This window comes from Amblyomma maculatum, chromosome 1 (assembly GCF_055883805.1).
Source record: "Amblyomma maculatum isolate TAMU_Amacu chromosome 1, ASM5588380v1, whole genome shotgun sequence".
In the NCBI taxonomy this organism is placed as follows: domain Eukaryota; kingdom Metazoa; phylum Arthropoda; class Arachnida; order Ixodida; family Ixodidae; genus Amblyomma; species Amblyomma maculatum.
In genome coordinates, this window is record NC_139344.1 from 79,492,584 (window position 1) to 79,512,046 (window position 19,463).

The 19,463-nt window shown below is 47.0% G+C and overlaps 1 protein-coding gene across 1 annotated transcript in view; it reads left to right on the forward strand.

The window, feature by feature from the left end:
- Col4a1 (Collagen type IV alpha 1) overlaps nucleotides 1-19,463 on the forward strand; it is a 53,332-nt gene that overhangs the window by 24,896 nt on the left and 8,973 nt on the right. Inside the window, exons 4-27 of the mRNA XM_084588415.1 lie at nucleotides 13-147; nucleotides 788-832; nucleotides 956-1,018; nucleotides 1,491-1,613; nucleotides 1,916-1,951; nucleotides 2,045-2,107; nucleotides 2,258-2,335; nucleotides 2,452-2,568; nucleotides 3,452-3,505; nucleotides 3,666-3,728; nucleotides 3,816-3,860; nucleotides 4,674-4,793; nucleotides 5,201-5,291; nucleotides 5,967-6,260; nucleotides 7,828-7,950; nucleotides 8,229-8,407; nucleotides 9,747-9,837; nucleotides 11,415-11,530; nucleotides 13,256-13,433; nucleotides 13,839-14,021; nucleotides 14,461-14,682; nucleotides 15,208-15,369; nucleotides 16,026-16,196; nucleotides 17,557-17,835. Of these exons, the coding sequence (XP_084444541.1) occupies nucleotides 13-147; nucleotides 788-832; nucleotides 956-1,018; nucleotides 1,491-1,613; nucleotides 1,916-1,951; nucleotides 2,045-2,107; nucleotides 2,258-2,335; nucleotides 2,452-2,568; nucleotides 3,452-3,505; nucleotides 3,666-3,728; nucleotides 3,816-3,860; nucleotides 4,674-4,793; nucleotides 5,201-5,291; nucleotides 5,967-6,260; nucleotides 7,828-7,950; nucleotides 8,229-8,407; nucleotides 9,747-9,837; nucleotides 11,415-11,530; nucleotides 13,256-13,433; nucleotides 13,839-14,021; nucleotides 14,461-14,682; nucleotides 15,208-15,369; nucleotides 16,026-16,196; nucleotides 17,557-17,835 (3,031 nt within the window). The remainder of the gene's footprint in view (nucleotides 1-12; nucleotides 148-787; nucleotides 833-955; nucleotides 1,019-1,490; nucleotides 1,614-1,915; nucleotides 1,952-2,044; nucleotides 2,108-2,257; nucleotides 2,336-2,451; nucleotides 2,569-3,451; nucleotides 3,506-3,665; nucleotides 3,729-3,815; nucleotides 3,861-4,673; nucleotides 4,794-5,200; nucleotides 5,292-5,966; nucleotides 6,261-7,827; nucleotides 7,951-8,228; nucleotides 8,408-9,746; nucleotides 9,838-11,414; nucleotides 11,531-13,255; nucleotides 13,434-13,838; nucleotides 14,022-14,460; nucleotides 14,683-15,207; nucleotides 15,370-16,025; nucleotides 16,197-17,556; nucleotides 17,836-19,463) is intronic.

Genomic DNA, 19,463 nt, shown 5'->3' on the forward strand with positions numbered 1-19,463 from the left:
GTTACCACGCAGGGCGCGGCTGGTCAGCCCGGTCCCCCGGGTCCTACCGGTATCCAGGGCCACCCTGGGCCTGAAGGCCTCCCCGGAGACAAAGGAGAGAAGGGAGAAGCTGGCCGCGATGGACCTCGGGGTCCCAAAGGAGAACGGGCAAGTACAGCGTCTTGAGCCTGGCGTAAAGCCGAGTGCGCGTGTTCGTGGGCTGCTGCGCATTGACGCTCCAGTTGCCTTAGGATGAAACGCTATGTTTTGTGTGATGCTTAGAAATAACTACATAATGAAAGCACTAGTCATCTACTTTAGTCGAGGTGGGTTTTTTGAAGGGCATAATTTGCGGTCATGTCTTGTAGACGTCACTGCAGTCCGGGCTGAGCTGTATAGTTGCTCCTTCATGGCTTAGTGAAGAATTCAGTTCTTTATTGCATAGTTACACTAGTGAGTGTGAACCACAATCGAAAGGAGCAATCATCTTTTGTCCTCACGTTATAGGAAGCCTTAAATTATATAAACCATTTAACGGAACTTGAGCCAATTTTAAGTACCAGCATGAAGTGCGAGACCTTAAAGCGTGCTTGTGCCAGCTTTAAATTCAACAGAACGGGACAGTTACTAGATTCATTTCATCATTCGTGAACCGCATTTTATACCCCTATCAAACTGGCACACATTTGACGTCACTTGCAACAAGGGACATTCGCCTCTAGTGTCATGACGTAAGTTATGATCATAGTTTGGTATTTGTCTCACCAGAATCATTCAACTGACAGATATTATTGATTTTCTTACTTAGGGAAAAATGGGCATGCCTGGTTTTCCCGGAGTAAACGGCATACCGGTAAGTTGAAGACACTTTTTTTTTCGTAACAAGATTCGTTAGAATGACCGCCTATGTTACGTTCTCGCAACTATAGAAACTGCCTGCGACCGCTTTTTCGTTATTTGTCGCCCATTTCAATAGGGTATACCAGGATCTCCAGGATCTAGGGGAGCGCCCGGCCTTGACGGCTGCAATGGAACGAAGGTAAGCCGCATGTGTGAAGTTTTCCGGTCGACCTCCAGTGAACATCGTGGCGTCGGTGCAGTACTTTTTATATTCAGACACTGTGGGGCCCTGTTGCTCCGCCCACAAGGGCAAAGCGCTAGCACAGGAATTGAAAGCCTCCATAGGTGTCATGAGCCGCTATCGTTTCCGAAGCCAAAAACTACCTTGTTTCTCTCATCGTCGGGACCACATCGCCGTAGTTTTACCAAGAACAAAACGAGTAGGGAGCGTACATAAGGCCCTCTTGTGCATAAAAATAGACAATCAGAATTTTTTTCTCCAAATATTCGTGCCCTATTAATTGTGGTCACCGATTTGGCCAAGCTATATGATAAACTAATATGTGTTGTTTTTTTTTTTCGTTTTGTTTTTTTCTGGTGTCTGTCTATTCGATACTGCTGTGCGGTTAGAGATTCCTATTTAAGTACTAAGACGATTGCTGCGACCGCAGGGAGACCCCGGACCGGTCGGTCCGCTTGGACCATTCGGACCACCTGGTGACCCTGGTCCTCCTGGCCCTCCCGGACCCAGGGGAGAGCCCGCCTACGGACCCCCGGGAAGCAAAGGAGAGAAGGTGCGCCACAGCTCTTAGCAACAGAACAATTCTCCCTTGCTCGCTTCTTCGTACTGCTTCTGACTGCTGCATGTCGACGGCCACCGCAGCCATTTTTAATGCGAATGCACATGCAAGGAGTTTCGAAGAAAAAGAAATAAACTGTGGTACGCGAGTGCACTAAACCAAAGTCGTTTTGATTTTTCCTGCGGCTTTAAAAGGAGAAAATTTAAAGGGTAAGACAATCCACCATGCACTGTTCTTACAGTGATTGCTTGCTCTTAATGGACACTAAAAATTATTTTTTGTCCCTCTGCCCACAGGGAGAGCCCGGTCGCGACGGTCAAGTTGGACCTCCGGTAAGTCGAACAAGTTCTGCGCTCTGGCATCCGCTCACTATTTTTTCTAAGTAACGGAGAGCTGGCTGACGCGCATAAATTTCTACCCTGTAGGGACCACCTGGAGCTGATGGTCGCCCTGGACAAAAAGGCGACGTTGGTCCTGAAGGACCCCCGGTTAGTACGTTACTAGTCCCTTTTAGTACCTTGTGTACCTTGTGCATTGCAGGATACGCATTGATTTAAAAGCCCTACCACCTAATGGCTATTTCAGTAATATTTACAACACTATCATTTTCTATTTCTTGCTTCCCTGAAAATACCTAGGGTTTTCGAGGAAACGAAGGCCCGATTGGACCCAAAGGAAACATGGGCATAGGCTTCACCGGAAGTAAGGGCGAGCCGGTGCGTATTTATCATTTTTTTTTAAATAGCAAGTGCACTGCGCTCCGAGGTATCGGCGTATTCCTCAGCACATCAAATGGATTTCTTTTTTATTTTATTTTTTTTCCTTCTTCTAGGGCGAAAAAGGCACTCAAGGACCGCGGGGACCACCAGGGAACTGCAGCGAGCCGCATGTCGGACCTCCCGAAAGTGTTGTTGGCCCTCCCGGAGAGAGAGGACCAAAGGGTAGCAAGGTACACGCAGATCACCTAAATTATTCGCAACGGTGTCTTGCTATCGACAGAAAACGCGTCAGCTGAAAATGGCACCGCAAACCAGCTAGTTGTTGAGCAGCTGGTAAAAATGAACGGATTTATCATGATATCCAAATGCTCTTTCCCTATGTCGTATATCATATTTTCTCAGGACTCCAGAGCAATTGACGAACTTTTTCCTGTTTTTATTTATTTTTTGTTCAGATGTTACTTGTTCTATTCAATATTTTTCGCAAATAATTAGTGCGGTACATTGCATCATCGTGATCATCGTTCACTGTGATGCGTGTAATGAAGAATTTTTCATGACATGATGAAAGTGCGTAGAAAAAAAAAAGAAAAGACGTTTACGCAAGTTCTACTACGAAGTTCCATTCTTGCATACTGTCCTACCTCCGTTCTTTCCATTTTCCGCTTCTTTCTTTTAGACCTCAGCCCAGTCTTCCACCTCTGAAAGGTTCTAAGTATGCCATGCGCTTAAATTTGTCTACACTTCGCAATCTTTTATTAAAGAGAACACAAGCCTAGATGTTTTTGCATTCGGTTTTCAACTTGTAGTGCCACGCGGGTATCTAAAGAAAAGGCGACATTCTGCTACATATACGAACACCTCAAGATCCTTTCATTGAGGAAGTGTATTTATTTCGTCTGGAAAACGCGATATGACAGATTTTTCTCAGCTATTTCCTTCAGGTATAACCAGTTATGCCTTTTAGCCTGATATAACTGTTTTAGAGGCGAAGCGAGATACGAGGCGCCCATTGCAGTTTGTTCAATTTGTTGTTGTTTGCATACATATATTGTAGGAAAATAATATAAACACATCGAAGCTCATTAAATTTACGCCATTCTTTGTCTTTAGGGAGAGCCAGGCATGAAAGGAGATCCAGGGCAGCCAGGCAATCCGGGAGCAAGCGTAAGTTTATAATAATTCTACCGTGTATTGCTCTTGCGAAAACAACTGTGGATTATTGTTTTTGGATCGCACTTTAAACACGCCTGTATTTGAAAAACAATTTTATTTCTGTGCTAATCATATGAGTGCGCGATCGTAATGTACCTTTCTCATTGAACAGGGAAAGCACGGTGATATCGGGATGAAGGGAGAAAAGGGCTTGCCGGGACATCCAGGCCCGAGGGTAAGCAATCGTATGCGCATTTTTTTAGTTCTTCTTGCACGTTGCGTCGGTATTCAATATGCTCCTGTTTTTGTTCTGGATATCTAGGGCAAAGACGGGTACCCAGGACCAGTTGGACCATCAGGATTCAAGGTGAGACATTCTGTCGCATTAACCCCCAATAATAAGTAGTACACTTATGATATTAACAAGTGCAGTGGAAGCACCATACTTACTACATTAAGGCAGGTATTCCATGCTTTTGAATTAACATCAAGCAAGCCATTTTGCAGGTGCCAAGAAACGCTGCCACAGTTTGTGGTCTGAAGAGGTCAAAAGAGGCAGGACACCTCAGAGGAGAGGGAGGAATAAGGTGCAGTAGGGAATGGGATTAGAGTAGGTATTGGGCAGAAGAGGATGGCCCTGCTTATTATGTGGGTGTACTCTCGAGCTAGAGTGTCCGCCTTGACGCTGCCATCAAGGCCGTCGTGGTCAGGGACCCAGGTGACGACAGGGCATTGATGGGGAATGTGTAGATGAACGGGGGCAGACTTATAACGAATATAGCAAATAAAGAATCATGAAAAATATAGCGATTATGACTTATAACGGACATGTGACGAAGAAAAGTTATCTTGTAGAACCGTTGGCTAACGGATTGAGACCCCCCTCAAACCTTGTTCATTTTGCTTCGTATTGCCAAGAATATCGTTACTTTTTGCCTTCTCTCTATACTCTGCCATGTAATGAACGTATGTGTTAGGAGTATTCATTCTGGCGGTTTATTTTACCACGTTAACACACCTACAGAAGCCCTTGGAACGAAATCGCTAACCTGGTGTGCATATATCAGTTCTTAGCTCGGCAGACTGAACCTTGCTTTCATAATACTTCCGATTCGCTGGAATGGTCACACAGGAATAGGGAACCAATTTAGCCACCAATAATTATTTCTTTCTTCCACAGGGCGACAGGGGTGACGAAGGTTTGGCTGGCTTGAAAGGTGTGAGTGGCCTGCGTGGAGATCCTGGTGTTCCCGGTCCGCCGGGTCCTCGTGGTCTCCCAGGACCACCCGGTCTTCCAGGAGTAAGTCCGCGTCTTTCAAGAGCGCTGTACTGGCTATGCGCTCTGTCATGCTTTCTTTGGCTGAACAAGCTCACATACTCCAGACACTCCGGAGTCGTATACCCCAGACATAATGTTGCATGTCTACCTGAAAGTCTAGCCAGAATTGTCGCGATAATGGGAATTGGCCAGGGACAAAAAAAAAAGCTTCTACATTAATAAGGCGTTTATTTCATGACAATTGAAGTGAAAAAATAGCTCATTCGGGGTTAATAGCAAACATTTCTCCTAATAAAGCTACAACCTCTAACATGAGATCATAGCGCTGTTCGCAGCAATTAGAGAATCTGAAACGTTTCTTCGATAGCACGCTTTAAGGCATAAATAGACACTTGCAGCCTCATTATAAAGACAATTCTGTCACGCAGGGTTCTCAAGGAAGGGCCGGCCCCGCTGGTCCTCCTGGTCCAAAGGGTAATGCAGGACCTCCTGGCCCGCCTGGAAAAGATGGATTCCCCGGTGAGATTCGCTTGTTTTTCTCTTTAGCTGCATAGGTGAGCACTAGGGAAGAGCGACAACGTGTTTGATCTTTGTCGCTTCGCGAATGTCTGGCCAGTGAAAGGACGCAGGCTTCGTATAGCATTCACGTGCCGTACTCCATCTCCAATTTTAATGACTCGGTACATAAAACACATCTTTCCTTCAAAGCTCGTTTTCCGAAATTCACTATGTTGCTACTGCAGCAATGCAATTACACTGCTGTTCCATATAAAGCATGCCTGTGCATCACGCTGCAGTGAAAAAACACCTTTCACTTGCATTATTCACTGTTTCACCTGACCGTCTTTTCCATCCTGATGACGCAATTTGTTTGTGTACTTGGGCACACTCTTTTCATCTCTCTCTCTCTCTTTCTATATATATATATCCTGTTAAAGCGGCCATAGGAATAGTAAGTGGTATTGGCCGCATATATTTGAGACGTCTCTGGCTCCTTTCGCTCGACTTGTTTGAAACTGGAAATGAATTTTGCAGCTTATAAACATCGCTTTTCTATCTTGAAGGTGGCTGGTTGTGAAGGGATAGTTTCTGGTCGCACTTGCAGCTTAGTGCAGGGAGCAGGCATTTTGTTGGTTTTAAACGTTCAGGCAGAGAATGGCTCACTGAATGGTTATATCGTGTGGCGGTGCGCAGGTGATCTCGGCCCACGCGGTCTGCCTGGCAGTCCCGGAGGTCCCGGCCAGCCTGGTATCCCAGGCCGCGAAGGTCCACCGGGTCCCAAGGGTGACAAGGGCGACAATGGACTTCCGGGTCTGCCTGGTCTCGAAGGCCCGCCTGGCTTCCCAGGCGCCTCAGGCCCCAAGGGTGAACCTGGACCAAAGGGTGTGCCCGGCATCTCCTATCCCGGTATCAAAGGCATGGACGGCAGTAACGGCCTCGACGGAATTCCTGGCGCCAAAGGAGAAATGGGACCAAAGGGAGAGCGAGGTATCCAGTCTTTAGGTCACTCTACCACTTCGTCACGCGCACTAATGAAGTGTGAAACAATTGCGTGTTGTTGTTTTTTCTGCTTGTTTCTTTTTAGTAAGAGGCCATCGTGAATTATTTTAGTGGGCTCTGAAGAAGAGTGGTAGTACGATGTCCAAATCGAAACGCAGAAGCTGTCACGAAGAGACGCTGGCTGCTTCGGTCGTTTCTGAACGCTGCCCTCGGTAAAGAGAAGAGAGCGATGCAAGAAGAGGACGCAAAAAAGAAGAAAAGAAAAAAAGAAGAAATGAACTGCATGGATGCTTCCCCGTCTTCGGCCGCGCTCTTAAAGTTTGCCACCAATAACTGCCCAATTATCATTACAGCATGCATTGTTCTCAGCCACACAATCTTTTGTTTTCTTTTTCGGAAAGAGCCTGGTTACAGCTCGGCACGCAGCCGGGATTTTATTTTTTTGGTCGCAAGAGGCCCAAGGTGGTTTCGTCTATGGGGGGGAGGGTTCACTGTGGGCTCCTGAGTTCCTCCTAGTAAGCTGTGCCGCAGAGAGTTCAATTCTGAAGTTTTCTGCCCTGCGTACAGATGATTTAGGGCTCTCATGTCGAGGGCAGGATATGGATTCTAAAATTGCCCGCGGGATATTCGGTGGAACTACGACGCTAAATTGTTCGTGCGGAACCAACGAATAAGTGAGGGAGAGGCAAGCAAGAATGAGCTAAAACATGGAAAGCCTTGTGTACACGAAACCTCGCAAGAAGGCTTTATACAACGAAGTCAATTAGGGGAAACCGCTATTCGGTTCCGGCACTTAATAGAGGATAGTTTTCGCTCTTAGAGAACATCGCAAAAGTCTAACTGGCATTACAGTGCAACTAAAACGCCGGTTATAATGTCCACAGGTCCTCCTACGCTCAGAAGAACGTTTTCAATTTTTGTGCACGCTTTTTGAAACTGAAAAATGCTCGGAATCTGTGCACCAATACGACTACAGGCGGTTTCATACTATGTCTGCTGGAGTTGTTAAGAAAGGTTCTTAACGGAGCCCTATCAGCAACAAAGCCAGTATTTGATCCTAGTTTGACAGTGGCATGTAAAAGGACTACTTGACTTGTGTGGAAGTATTTAAAAAATGACAGCCATGGAAGGCTATATCGAACTCTTATCAGCAATATACATTGTTTAGTGCTACCATGAGGCTGTCGTAAGGGTAATGGCGACGCTTCAATTTTATTTAAGCCCATCCTGGAGATTGGACTATCGAAGAAAGTAAGGAGACCTCCAGATCCTCCAGAATGTTTCGTTGCTTTTACCTCCGAGCGCTGGTAAATAAGCAAGGCGAAATAAGAAGGAAAAACGCACAGAAGACCTCATGTGCGCTTTTGCTTTGCTGCCTTTGTTTCACTCCGGAAGACGTGAAAAGGCAGCCTCTTTGTTTGCAGATGCTAAGCGCAAGTGCCCTTTTAATCGGCAGGAAAGAATAAGTGCTATTTTACCGGTGCAATATAACTGATAAGAGCGCTTAGTGTGACATCTAGTTGCGTAAAATCGAGGTTTTTCTTGCTCTCGCCAGGTGCCCCTGGTGACTCTCGAGATGGCATTCCCGGTCGACCGGGTCCCATGGGACCGAAGGGAGATAAAGGCTTTGACGGATTCCCCGGAACACCTGGCACACCCGGATCACCCGGGGCCAAAGGCAAGTGCACAGCGCTGTTGCGGAGCACTGATTTGCCCTATAATAACGCTCTGAAGCCAAATTTTGCATTGCGGTGGTCTGGTATTATGGTGTCGTCAACGCTGCCATTTATTTCTACGAACAAATCACGACAATGTTGTGCTCAAGTCGACTATTCAAAAACCACATGGTAAAGTGTAAGTTGCTGCCCCCAGTGCAGTTGGCTTCGAGTTGAGTGAGAGGAAACATGAAGCGTACACCAGAGGCAGGCTAAAGTACACATTTTGGCGGGGGTGCAGGTGACAAGGGCGGCAGCTGCTTGTCCTGTGTACCGGGCACCAAGGGTGAGAAAGGAGAACGCGGACGGGACGGCGCACCGGGCCAAGCCGGCCAGAGGGGACTTGAGGGACCACCGGGAGCACCCGGAGAACGTGGAGACGACGGCTTGCCCGGACCTCCTGGACCTCCTGGAGCTGAGGTGCGGAAACATCTATAACATGGTTTCATCCCCGTCAGGAGAAAACTGCAGACTATATGTAGCGTGGCGGCTCAGAAATACCACGGCCGCTCGAGTCCGGCCATGGAAATACAAGATGCTCGACAGGCTACATCTTGGTGCATTCTTGTCTCCCGCGGGTTATTTGCATTGTCTGTTCTTTTCGGGGAACCAGTTGCTTTCAGTAGTTTTCTTTCGAATATTAAATGAATTAATTATAATTAATAGCACGTTCTTAGCTACAAATAATTGCTCGTAATCTATTTACTCTTTCTTAATTCTTTGTTCCCTATCCTCTTGTCCCCCCCCTTATATATGAGTGTACTAATCTAGCTTCGAAGAACATCCTTGTGTAAGAGGCCCGACCACTCAATTTTGAGCGTGCAATTTTTTTCGGTGCAACGTAAAGCTTGCTCTCTAAGGTACTCGATTCCGCAACGGTTTTGCTAGAAAATCTGAAGAAGGCTTTTATCCAAATTTTTTTTATCAGTGAACCCAGCCGTCCCTTTCTGCGTATCTGATATTGGAAACGACGATCATTGGGCGTAATAGCGACCGCATGGTGGTAAACGTGATGTATCGAAAACTGATACAAATCTCACCCGCCACACAGTAATAAAACATGTTTCGTGTAGCGTAGCATCCTTTTCAGTATCCACAAACAAAGCTTTTCCGGCACAGTGCTGTATGCCTTGTTGACGAGCGTTTTAGTGAACCGTGACTACCGCTTTGTCCAAGAAGTGCAAAAGTCACTGGTGTCACCTCGTGACAAAATCTCGAAGGGGACCATCGCTGATGCAAAGTCCTTCAAAGCATAGGGGGCTGGTACAGCAAAGGGAACTTAGTTTCATGTCGAATGGCGCCCTGGAGAAAGCTAAACTATAGTAAAAAAAAAAATGACGAACACTCGCGCAAAAAAAAAAGAAAAAAAAAAGCACTGCGCACTTGAAACAAATCGATGATATTTGACCGAGCTGCGGTTACGTGATGACATGCACGAATACTGTCAGAATTTCGCCGAAAAATGGCGCTTAAGCATTTTTACACGATTTTTAATGCCAAATTAGAATTCTAAATTCTCGCTTCCTGGATACTAGAGTTCGCATTCCTTACAACATGAAGCAAGATCTTTTCATTTCTACCATAATCTGACGACAGGCTTTAGTCAGTGGTGGGTACTTTTGGGGATTAGTTTCAAGCTCACATTGTTTTATATAGGCGTAAAATTTCATTATTAACGTTGCCGGCGAATTTCTGGTCTTGCATGCCTCACTCAAAGGCTAGAGGCTTCGCCTTCCAAAGAACGCATTTTCCTTTCTAGGGCATTCCTGGAAGACCGGGCCGCGACGGAGAGCGTGGAGAGAAGGGTGAACCAGCAATCTTCGATATAGCCGTCGTCCCGCCAGGAGTCGGTGTGTATTCCCTTTTCATCACTGTCAAAAATCGTCCACATTCCAATCCGCGTCAGCGGCCTCCACTTTTTCCTTCTGCCACACATCATTTTAAAACATGAATAGGTAGCCTGCCAAATGTTGGTTGATATTGTACGGGAAGAAATATAACATACATGTGTGTGCGTGTGTGTGTGTGTGCGTGCGTGTGTGTGTGTGTGTGTGTGTGTGTGCGCGTGCGTGTGTGTGTGTGTGTGTGTGTGTGTGTGTGTGTGTGTGTGTGTGTGTGTGTGTGTGTGTGTGTGTGTGTGTGTGTGTGTGTGTGTGTGTGTGTATGCGTGTGTGTGTGTGTGTGTGTGAAGGAGAAATGAGGGTGCTCGTTATAATACATGAAGGAAAGAAGCCAAAAGCCAACGTCCACCGCTATGGTTGAGGGTGGCGCTGGTGAACACTCTCATGGTTCGTGTACAGACAACATTAATACTCAAGAAAGTAGCAGGTAGGAGAGCGACCGATGTAGCTCAGTTGGAAGAGCACCGGACGCGATATTCGGAGGTCGTTGGTTCTGTTCCCACCATCGGCACGTTGTTTTTCCTTCTACTTTGTGTTTAATTCTTTCCCCTAAACAGATTACATTACTAATTTATGTAATTATCGAAGTAAACATTAAAAAAAAAAGACAAAGTACAATCCCCAATGCTTTCCTTGGCCTCGCCGACTGTTGGCTTCTTTCCTTCATTTATATAGGATGCGAGAACATTTAACGTACTTGGCGGCTTAAAAAATTATAGAGCGAAGTGTACGCTTCATTTAAAGAAGCATTTTATTGGACTCGACGTTTCGACCAGAAGCTGGCCTTCATCAGGAGTGCGAATGAAGGCCAGCTTCCGGTCGAAACGTCGAGTCCAATAAAATGTTTCTTTAAATGAAGCGTACACTTCGGTATATATATATATATATATATATATATATATATATATATATATATATATATATATATATATATATATACATACACTTCGTCGCCGTCTACCCCCACCCACTCTTCGACCTCTTCTAAGTGTCCAAGCCTACGACCGTGATAATATATTAGGCTACTTGAAATTTAAAACTATGCTCAGTACCGGTGATGTGTTACCGGGGTCAGCGCAAAGCAGCATAATTATATGACAACGGTCATTTTTGTCCTAACTAGCCATTTACTTTTTTTACGTTTCTCCTTAGCATGCTCGCTCGATGGCCTCCCACTGACCGAAACAAAGCGGTTCTTCGCATATGCGCCTTGGAGTCCGATATATTGAGGTTGCCTTAAGATTCGAAAAGGAGCTAAATGTTACAATATCATAAACAAGCCGCCTTACTTCCGTGATTTGAAACCTGCCTTACAATTTCGTTGAGGCTACTGTGAATCTTAACCTAACTTTTTCATTGTTGGGTTAATGTTTGAACACGTCTTATTTGCCGCCATTTTTTAACATGTATTTTACTTCATTCTTGGTGCGCATTAATGAAAACATAAAATTGTACACATTTTCTGCTGAAGCGCTTCTCTGCTTGCTCCACAAACAGTTCCCTCGTTCATTCTGTTTGACATTCAGGCCAGAAAGGAGAAAAAGGTGTGCAAGGACTACCAGGGCCCCCCGGCTTCGATGGCCGAGATGGGCCTCCCGGATTTCCTGGTCCGGACGGACTTCGTGGACTGAAGGGAGAGAAGGTGCGTCAGCACAAACTCAGCTGTTGCCTTAGGGAAAGTGAACAGATAACTGTTTTACAAGAAAAAATTAAAGATGACTTAGCTCGGCTACGCCTGGATATACGTAGCGAAAAGCAGTGACTACCTCGGGATCAGAAGAAGTTAATTTCTTCAGTCTTCTGCGCCGTACGCCAGCAGCTAAACTCTCCTTGGCTTTCATGTCGAACGCGTCTAAGTTCACCGGCGTTCTATAATTTGTTTACAGGAAAGGAAAGGCGCAGCATCTGTCACTTGCGGAAGACAAGAAGCGCCGCCCGGCGGCGTTGGAGCGCACTCGTTCCCGCTTGGTCCTCATAGCTGATGGCAGATGAGTGACGTCACATTCTTGACGTCACCCTAATTGAGTGACTTTACAATTTTAGTCTTTGGTACTTTCTAACTGCGCGCCAATCGCAGCATCTGTCACTCGCGGAATCCCGCTATCATCCTCACTGTAGAAAAGCGGAATTATGAAGAGCATTATGAAGAGGAAGTTTTCCCAAGCAATAAAGTAAAAAAGAAGCGTTTCACGACCCGGGGTGTGACACAGCGGTAAAGCGCTCGGCTGGGGAACCAAGGGATGGAGGGCCGATTCCCGAATGGAGACTAATTTTCATTTTAATGAGGAGGAGTCGCACACCTCTTAAGCGTTGCTGCGCAACGCCGGCAGAGCTTGGCGAGACGGCTGCGCAGCTGGCCTTGGCTGTGACGTCATTCGGTCGCGGCATACGGCATACGCAAAGCTCACCTTCAAGCTTTTCGCTTAAAAAAAAAAAAACTCCCATTATTTTACCCCCCCCCCCCCCGGACTGAAGTTACAACAATAGCTGCATCATGCTTTTTTTCTTTTTCCCCCAAAAATGCGTCCACTCACAATAGCCTTGTTACATGAGCCCGACGCAAGCAGGTCGAGTAGGAGGAGCCGGTTGTTGGCCTGTGCCAACCCGACCCGTCAAGGTTTATATGAACTCGATTCTGTCGGGCAGAGATCGCTGCTACACCGCGCGTCGAGCAAGTGAACAAGGCCCAGACGGGATAGGAGGAAGAGGAGGAATGCTCAGACGAACAGCTCACGGTCCCGTCCCCGACCAGCGAGGAGGCAAGAGAGGAGGCGCCGGACCGACATGCCAGCGTATACATGTTCCTCTCCCAGCCGGTAGGGTCGAGCCAACCTACCCGCTGCAGTCGGGCTGGCGGGGACCCGCCCCGACGGTCGTCTAGTTCGATCCCCTAGCGTATACATAGCGCGACAGCCCTGACAGGCCCTCCCGATCATAATAAATGTTGTTCCCGACCACGAATTTGTCGGTCTCATGTAAAGCCCCTAATGTAGCGCGGCGACGAAACATTTTCGACAACCCCTCGGCCGACCCACCTGTACCTTATGAGTCGTATCGTACCTAAGTGGATGGCGATATTTTTTTTTTTTTTTGGGGGGGGGGAGCATCAAGAAAAAAATTTGTGCTACGATGTCCTACGGACAAGCCGTTAACACCCACGAAAATTAACAGCTATAACAGTAAAAAAAAAAAAAGAATTAAGTTGTGCTTCGCATGCACGTCGGTATTTATGCGCGTTGAGTCTAATAGAATAGTGCATATATGAGGGGGGATGTTAGAAGAGAAGCATATTGCTGAAAGTGAATGCTATGGCAGCGAAGAACCTGCAGTGCTGAAGCCGAACTTTAGGGCAATGTGTGCACTGCAGGGTCTGGCTGGTGTTCCTGGAATTCCTGGTCAACCTGGGCCCGAAGGTCGGCCGGGTCCCGTTGGACAAAAGGGAGACACCGGATATGGTCGCAAGGGTGAACAAGGCGAGAGAGGCCCTAAGGGACCGCGCGGCTTCGACGGCGGCAAGGGCGAGAAGGGATTGCGCGGTCCGCCAGGTATGCTCCTCTGCTTATTCATCTGTCTCCAGATATTGGCGAGTTGGAATGTTACGCGTGGTTTTTAACATTTTCCGAGGACAATACTTTTTTTTTTCGTTTATGACATGAAGTCATATTTTACAACGAAGTCGTATCTTGATAGTACACAACGCGATTGAGTAATATATGAAGGTAGCTTGTACTCATGTTGCGTTCATAGAAACGAAAGATTTACTTCATCTGGTGTGCTACTGCAACGTCATATGCGGAAACGTCATCATTTAGAGACTCACTCACAACGACTAATCCACTTCTGTCATCAATTGCATAAGTGCTTAAGCCGACTTTCAGAAGCTTGTTTACGTGTTTGTTAGACAGGCACCGATGCATCTGAATAGTGCTACGACTCGGCCGTTGATGCAGGTCCCGGTAGCCTTGTGGATCCGGTGCGCGGACCCGCTGGGCCGCCGGGAGATACAGGACGACCAGGTCTTGACGGACTGCAAGGCCCCAAGGGTGATGCCGGCATACCTGGCCGTGATGGATATCCAGGACCGCAAGGAGAAAAAGGAGACAGTGGATACCCGGGACAGCCTGGCCCGAGAGGTCAGCTACTGTTTTCCTGTGCCGCGCTACGATTAGAGAATTCTATAGCTTCGCATGTGCTTAGTATTAATGCAGACGTTTTTGTACGTGACTGCAGTATGTGCCTGGTCCTGGTCCTGGCTAAGGTGCCTCCTGGTACTAATGCAACAGTTTTGTTGTTATTTAACGCTGCTTTTTTCTGAATCCTAGGTTTATTTTTTGTTCCTCAAACTGATCCGTGAAAAAGGTCCTTCTGCTCTTGCGTCATAAAACTTTTTTTTTTCAACGACCGGTCTGGATAGAAATTAGGCGTGGTGAATGGAATAAGGTAAAATTTAGCTAGCCTGAATTTTTTGTCTTACGTAATACAAATACTTATTGGGAACATTGCATGAAAGAATGGACAGAGAGTGCATGCATGAGCAGATATGTGATGGCGGCGTCAATGCACACTTTTCAGGTCTTCCGGGCCCTCGTGGTGAGAAGGGTGAAATGGGCCCGCCTGGCTTCGCTGGTGAGCCTGGAACCAAGGGCAACCCTGGACCCCCTGGTATCGATGGACCCCCGGGCCCGATTGGTGAACCTGGCTTCCCCGGTGCTGGTCTGCCCGGACCCCCCGGTCTGCCCGGATTCCAGGGTCTGAAAGGAGATAGGGGGTACCCTGGTGGACCCGGCCTTCCAGGTAAGCTTTCCTATCGATCGGTACGCTTCGCTGCGTTCTAGATACATATGCTAAGTGCATAACGGTACCTCATTAGTCGGAACGTAATATATTTTTTGTTGATCGCTGCACTTATTTAGCCCTCGACGTTAAGCTTCACGTGAGCACGAAAACTCGTAAAAACATGGGACGGGGGTAGACGACAACACAAGGCGGCCGTTCGTCGTTGTGTGGTTCGCAGTTTTTCATCTGTATAATGTCTTACCGACTCGCCTGCAGTTATACCCTTCTAAGTTATATAATCCTGGTTTCATGAGCACTCTACTAAAAAGATACTCTCAACGTCATACCTTCAGGAGAGGCGGATATTACAAGACACACTTTCCTCCCACGGTATTCACTGACCCGCCCCCAGACGAACCTAAGTTACGTTTTGGCCTCAGTCATCTGCTGTTAGCTCAAGAGCATGTTGTTCCTTACGCACATGCCAAATTTCAACGCACAAAGGATGGACCATAAGTGCCAACTGTGCCTCTGCTCCCACAGGTGAACCTGGACTTCCAGGCTTTCCGGGTCCCAAGGGAGACACTGGCGTGCCCGGCTTGCCTGGCCTCATCGGCGACAAGGGAACCAAAGGTGAAGCAGCCATAAACGGCACTCCTGGGCCTCCCGGACCTCCAGGCTTACCCGGACTGCCCGGAGAGAAAGGTACGCAAACCCATCACGGCTTTTCACGGTTCACTAAAGAATTTTCTTCGAAGGTTCACCTGAGAGCTACGGGCGGATTCTTCAGGTACCGCTTCCCATGTCACCGAAAATAGGGATGGTTTAATTCCCAATTTCGCGCAATCGTCGCGACAACAAGTGTAGTTTCCTCGTCAAGCTGAAGAACAGTATACAGGCTTTACTCTTACGCTGTTTAGATTTAGCGCTTTTTGCCGCGGCAGCATGTAGTGAAAAGCGACATTTGAGTATCATTTAAGGGAATAAATTGGATTACTACAAGTTGACACGTCCTACTTAAACTTTACAAATTTGGAAGTTGTCAAGCTGAAAATTTGAATACATATAAATTAAACAACCAGTAGCAAAATTTACCGCTTTGTGTTTACAGCTTCTATATCCGCATGACACTGCAACGCATTCGCCTACATTGTTCAAGCTATCGGCCGAACCACTGCACAAAACAATTATTCGTTACACTAACAATTACTCTTTGAAATACTTATAGCCTTTATAGCCTTTCTTTAGCCAGATTATGTGCTTCCGTTCAGACGTTTCATGAGCCTACAAAAGGTACGCACTGTTGCATTCTCACATGATTATGAGGCTGATGTCGAGTGTACGTGCTTTAACCGTTACAGGCGAGCCAGGCTACCCCGGGCTGTCAGGCGCACCAGGCGCACCAGGATTTACAGGACAAAAGGGAGAAAGTGGCTTCCCCGGCATGCCAGGTCTGCCAGGTTTCGACGGAGCACCAGGACAGCCCGGAGAGCCCGGTCGAGACGGAACTGTCGGATTCCCAGGAGTACCAGGTGCCGTGCCTACTTATCGTCTGGCACAGGTCATATTCCTCCATAGCGTTGTACTGAAGCTCTCATCATGTGGACCGGTGCTCTTTCACATTTACCTAAGGCCCCGCCGTGGTGGTGCAGTGGTTACGGCGCTCGACTATACTGTGCCCAAGGAGGCGGCGGTCGCTTTTTGATGGAAGCGAAAAGCAAGGCGCCCGTGTACTGTGCAATGCCAGTGCACGTTAAAGATCCCCGGGTGGTCGAGATTTCCGGAGGCCTCCACTACGTCGTCTCTCACAGTCTGAGTCGCTTTGAGACGTAAAATCCCACAAACTAACCAAACCAACCAACATTTGCTCAAGGGCAGCTTGGGCTTGTATATTATAAATGAGATATAAGGCGACTACGATAACTACATCTAGGAACTGTTTCTCATAGAAGATTGCAACACGTTCCATCTGTAAGCAAGCTATGCACTTCGTATCCTTCAGAAATGTCGTCATCAGCAGCAGAAGCCTCAGTGTCACTGCAGGGCAAATGCCTCTCGCATATCTCTCCAATAAACCCTGCCCTATGCAAGCTGCATCTCACACTATTAAATACCACACACGTGTTTCTTCTTCACTTGGACAGCATATACTCTTGTACATACTTTAAGACAGTAGCTACAGGTGCATAAACCTGAATCACAAGATGGAATTTTACATACGCAGGTTGAAGACGTAGCGTACTGTTTTTACTATCCTATGAGACGCATCAGTTCTTGCATGATTACACCAAACTCGATGTACTCTTCACATAAATGTCGCCTGTACTGGACGTCAGTCCTTGAACGTCCAGGAAACGCCGTACGCTTCAGACTGCCTGACTGCACCCACTCACGAAGGCAGTCTCGCATGTGGTGCTGATGTCCAGGATTCTGGGACACCTTTTAAATGAGATAGAACTGTGGGCTATTGTAAGGTACTGTTATGTACACTTCGATGGGAATAGTCTAAGCTTCTGACGCTTCGAAAAAAAAAAATTGGTTTTCAAATTATTCCAGAGATCGCAAGAAGTAGCTAAAACGGCCATAGAAAACCAATGAGGTGCATGTTTGAAAATTATTGTGAGGTAACTGTAGAACGTTGTCAGGTACTTTTTATGAACATATTGATAGAAATTGTGTGCGCTTCCTGTACGTAGCAAAATTTTGCTTCTGAGATTTGCACTGCGCTCACAACAAATAAGTCGGACTGTCAAAAAAAAAAAAAAATACTGAGCGCGTTTTTGAAAATTAATTGAAATCTAGAAGACTGCGTAGAGGAAGTCTGAAGATTTACGGACTGTTGTCGGGAGGATTTTTCAAAACGTCCAAAATTCCTGGGTATAATTTCGGCAGGCGACAAGGGCGACAAAGGTGGACCCGGCTTCCCTGGAATTCCGGGCCAGCGTGGCACGGACGGATTGCCTGGCATTTCCGGTGACAAGGGCGATGCTGGTTACCCCGGAGCCCCAGGCTTCGATGGTCCCCCCGGAGCGCCCGGAGCCAAGGGCGAGCCGGGTCTACCCGGGCTGCCTGGACAGAAAGGTGTACCTGGAGACGTTTCCGAGAAGGGAGACAGAGGCTACCCAGGTCTTCCAGGACCTCCTGGGCCTGTTGGTCCTCCTGGACCGCCTGGTGAGTCTATAGACTCTTATTTAAATACTGTTATAACTAAGAAAGACGCATGCTAAGCGTTAAGCAGCTTTGTCACGAAAGCGGTTTCTGGAAGAAGCCCTGACAGCAGCTCTTAGGCTGTCATCCGGCTTAGTGACCTAAAACAGGCGTTTCGTCTTAATCATCACAGCGTTTTGTCTGAAACTGAAAGAGGAGGTCCGTTTAGTGGCAATCGCCCTCTATACTGCAGTTACGCAATATTGAGGATTTAAAGGACAACTTCAAGAAGAGAGACAGAAAAACCACCTATTACTGCCTGTGTTCGTGTCCTTCGTACCGTTCCAGTGCATAGGGAGCTTGCACGAAGCGATGCATGATGTTGCCGTTGGCAGCAGACGACGCAGCGCAACCAGACTGCAGTCCGAGTGCCTTGTCGTTTTCGACTGTCCACCAAGCAAACACGCGGTTACTCGTGCGTTGCCCCTACGTGCTAGCAAGATGTCACCAGATTCCTCAGGAACGTATACATCGAAGCTGTGGGCTAAAGATCATGCGCGGTAAAGAGTACTGCGTAAACCTGCTCGCTCTACGCGCGGACGACTGCACTATAGGATTGGATTTGTGGCCGTTCATCGACATCGCCGACATTCATGAATTTTTAGCGCTGAAGACTATTATAATTTGGTACTTGCCCGGATCAGCGTTGACCTCGCGTATATGTTGGTTCGTGGGAGGCTATTCGCGTAGGCTTCTCTCAGAATTATCGCACTCGTGCAGACATATTTTGGAAACACTAAAGAACCCGCAGTCAGCCTGTCCGGTTTTCAGATTCTTCCTTTGCTGTGGGTTCGACGGACTGTTACAACCTACCACAACACGGTATAACATCGCGCCAGCACCGTCTGCGAGCATTACGAGACCATGTAAATGCGGCCGTGTTGCAGCGTCGTTTATTTGCTGCCAAGCGCGACAACATGGCGGATTACCCAGAATGCATCGTTTCGTGCTAGCAAAACCAACTATCCCTACATTAAGTTCAAACCATCTTTGTTCTTTTGCATTTCTACTGAAACTTTCCAAATCAATTTCTCCTGATAATTCTTGTAATTCGTACCAAATTTTGCAGCGGTTGATGTTTTGTTGCAACGCAAATAAATTAAAAAATTTCCGAGTTCATGTCTTCCATTGTTGAGTGTGATAGTTCACTGGACGCGCGGCCGTCTATGTTCGTTCCGCGTTTACTGTAGGACAAAAATTTGGGCTTACGTTTTGCGCATTTCAGGTGACTAGTATGTCCAGCTGTAACTTAGTCACCATGTTATCCAATCAATGTGCACATGATGGGTTTTGTGGCTCTATCCGTTACTTCATATGTTAGTATATCGTGACATCATAGGTTGGCCGAAGCCTACGTTCGGTTTAGGTTTTCTGGTTCGTACTATCTTATAATGCTTGCAGGGTACCTTGAAAGACTACTATTTTTATAGAGAGACGGGTTCTCCATGGAATATGACATCATTATGAACCCAAATGTTAAAAACAAAACAGACTGCCATTTAAGCCAACCCCTTGACAACAGTGTGTATTTTAAAAGCAGAAAATTTGCTGACCTCTTCTACTGGCGGGAGCAGGGCGACAGAGAAAAAAAC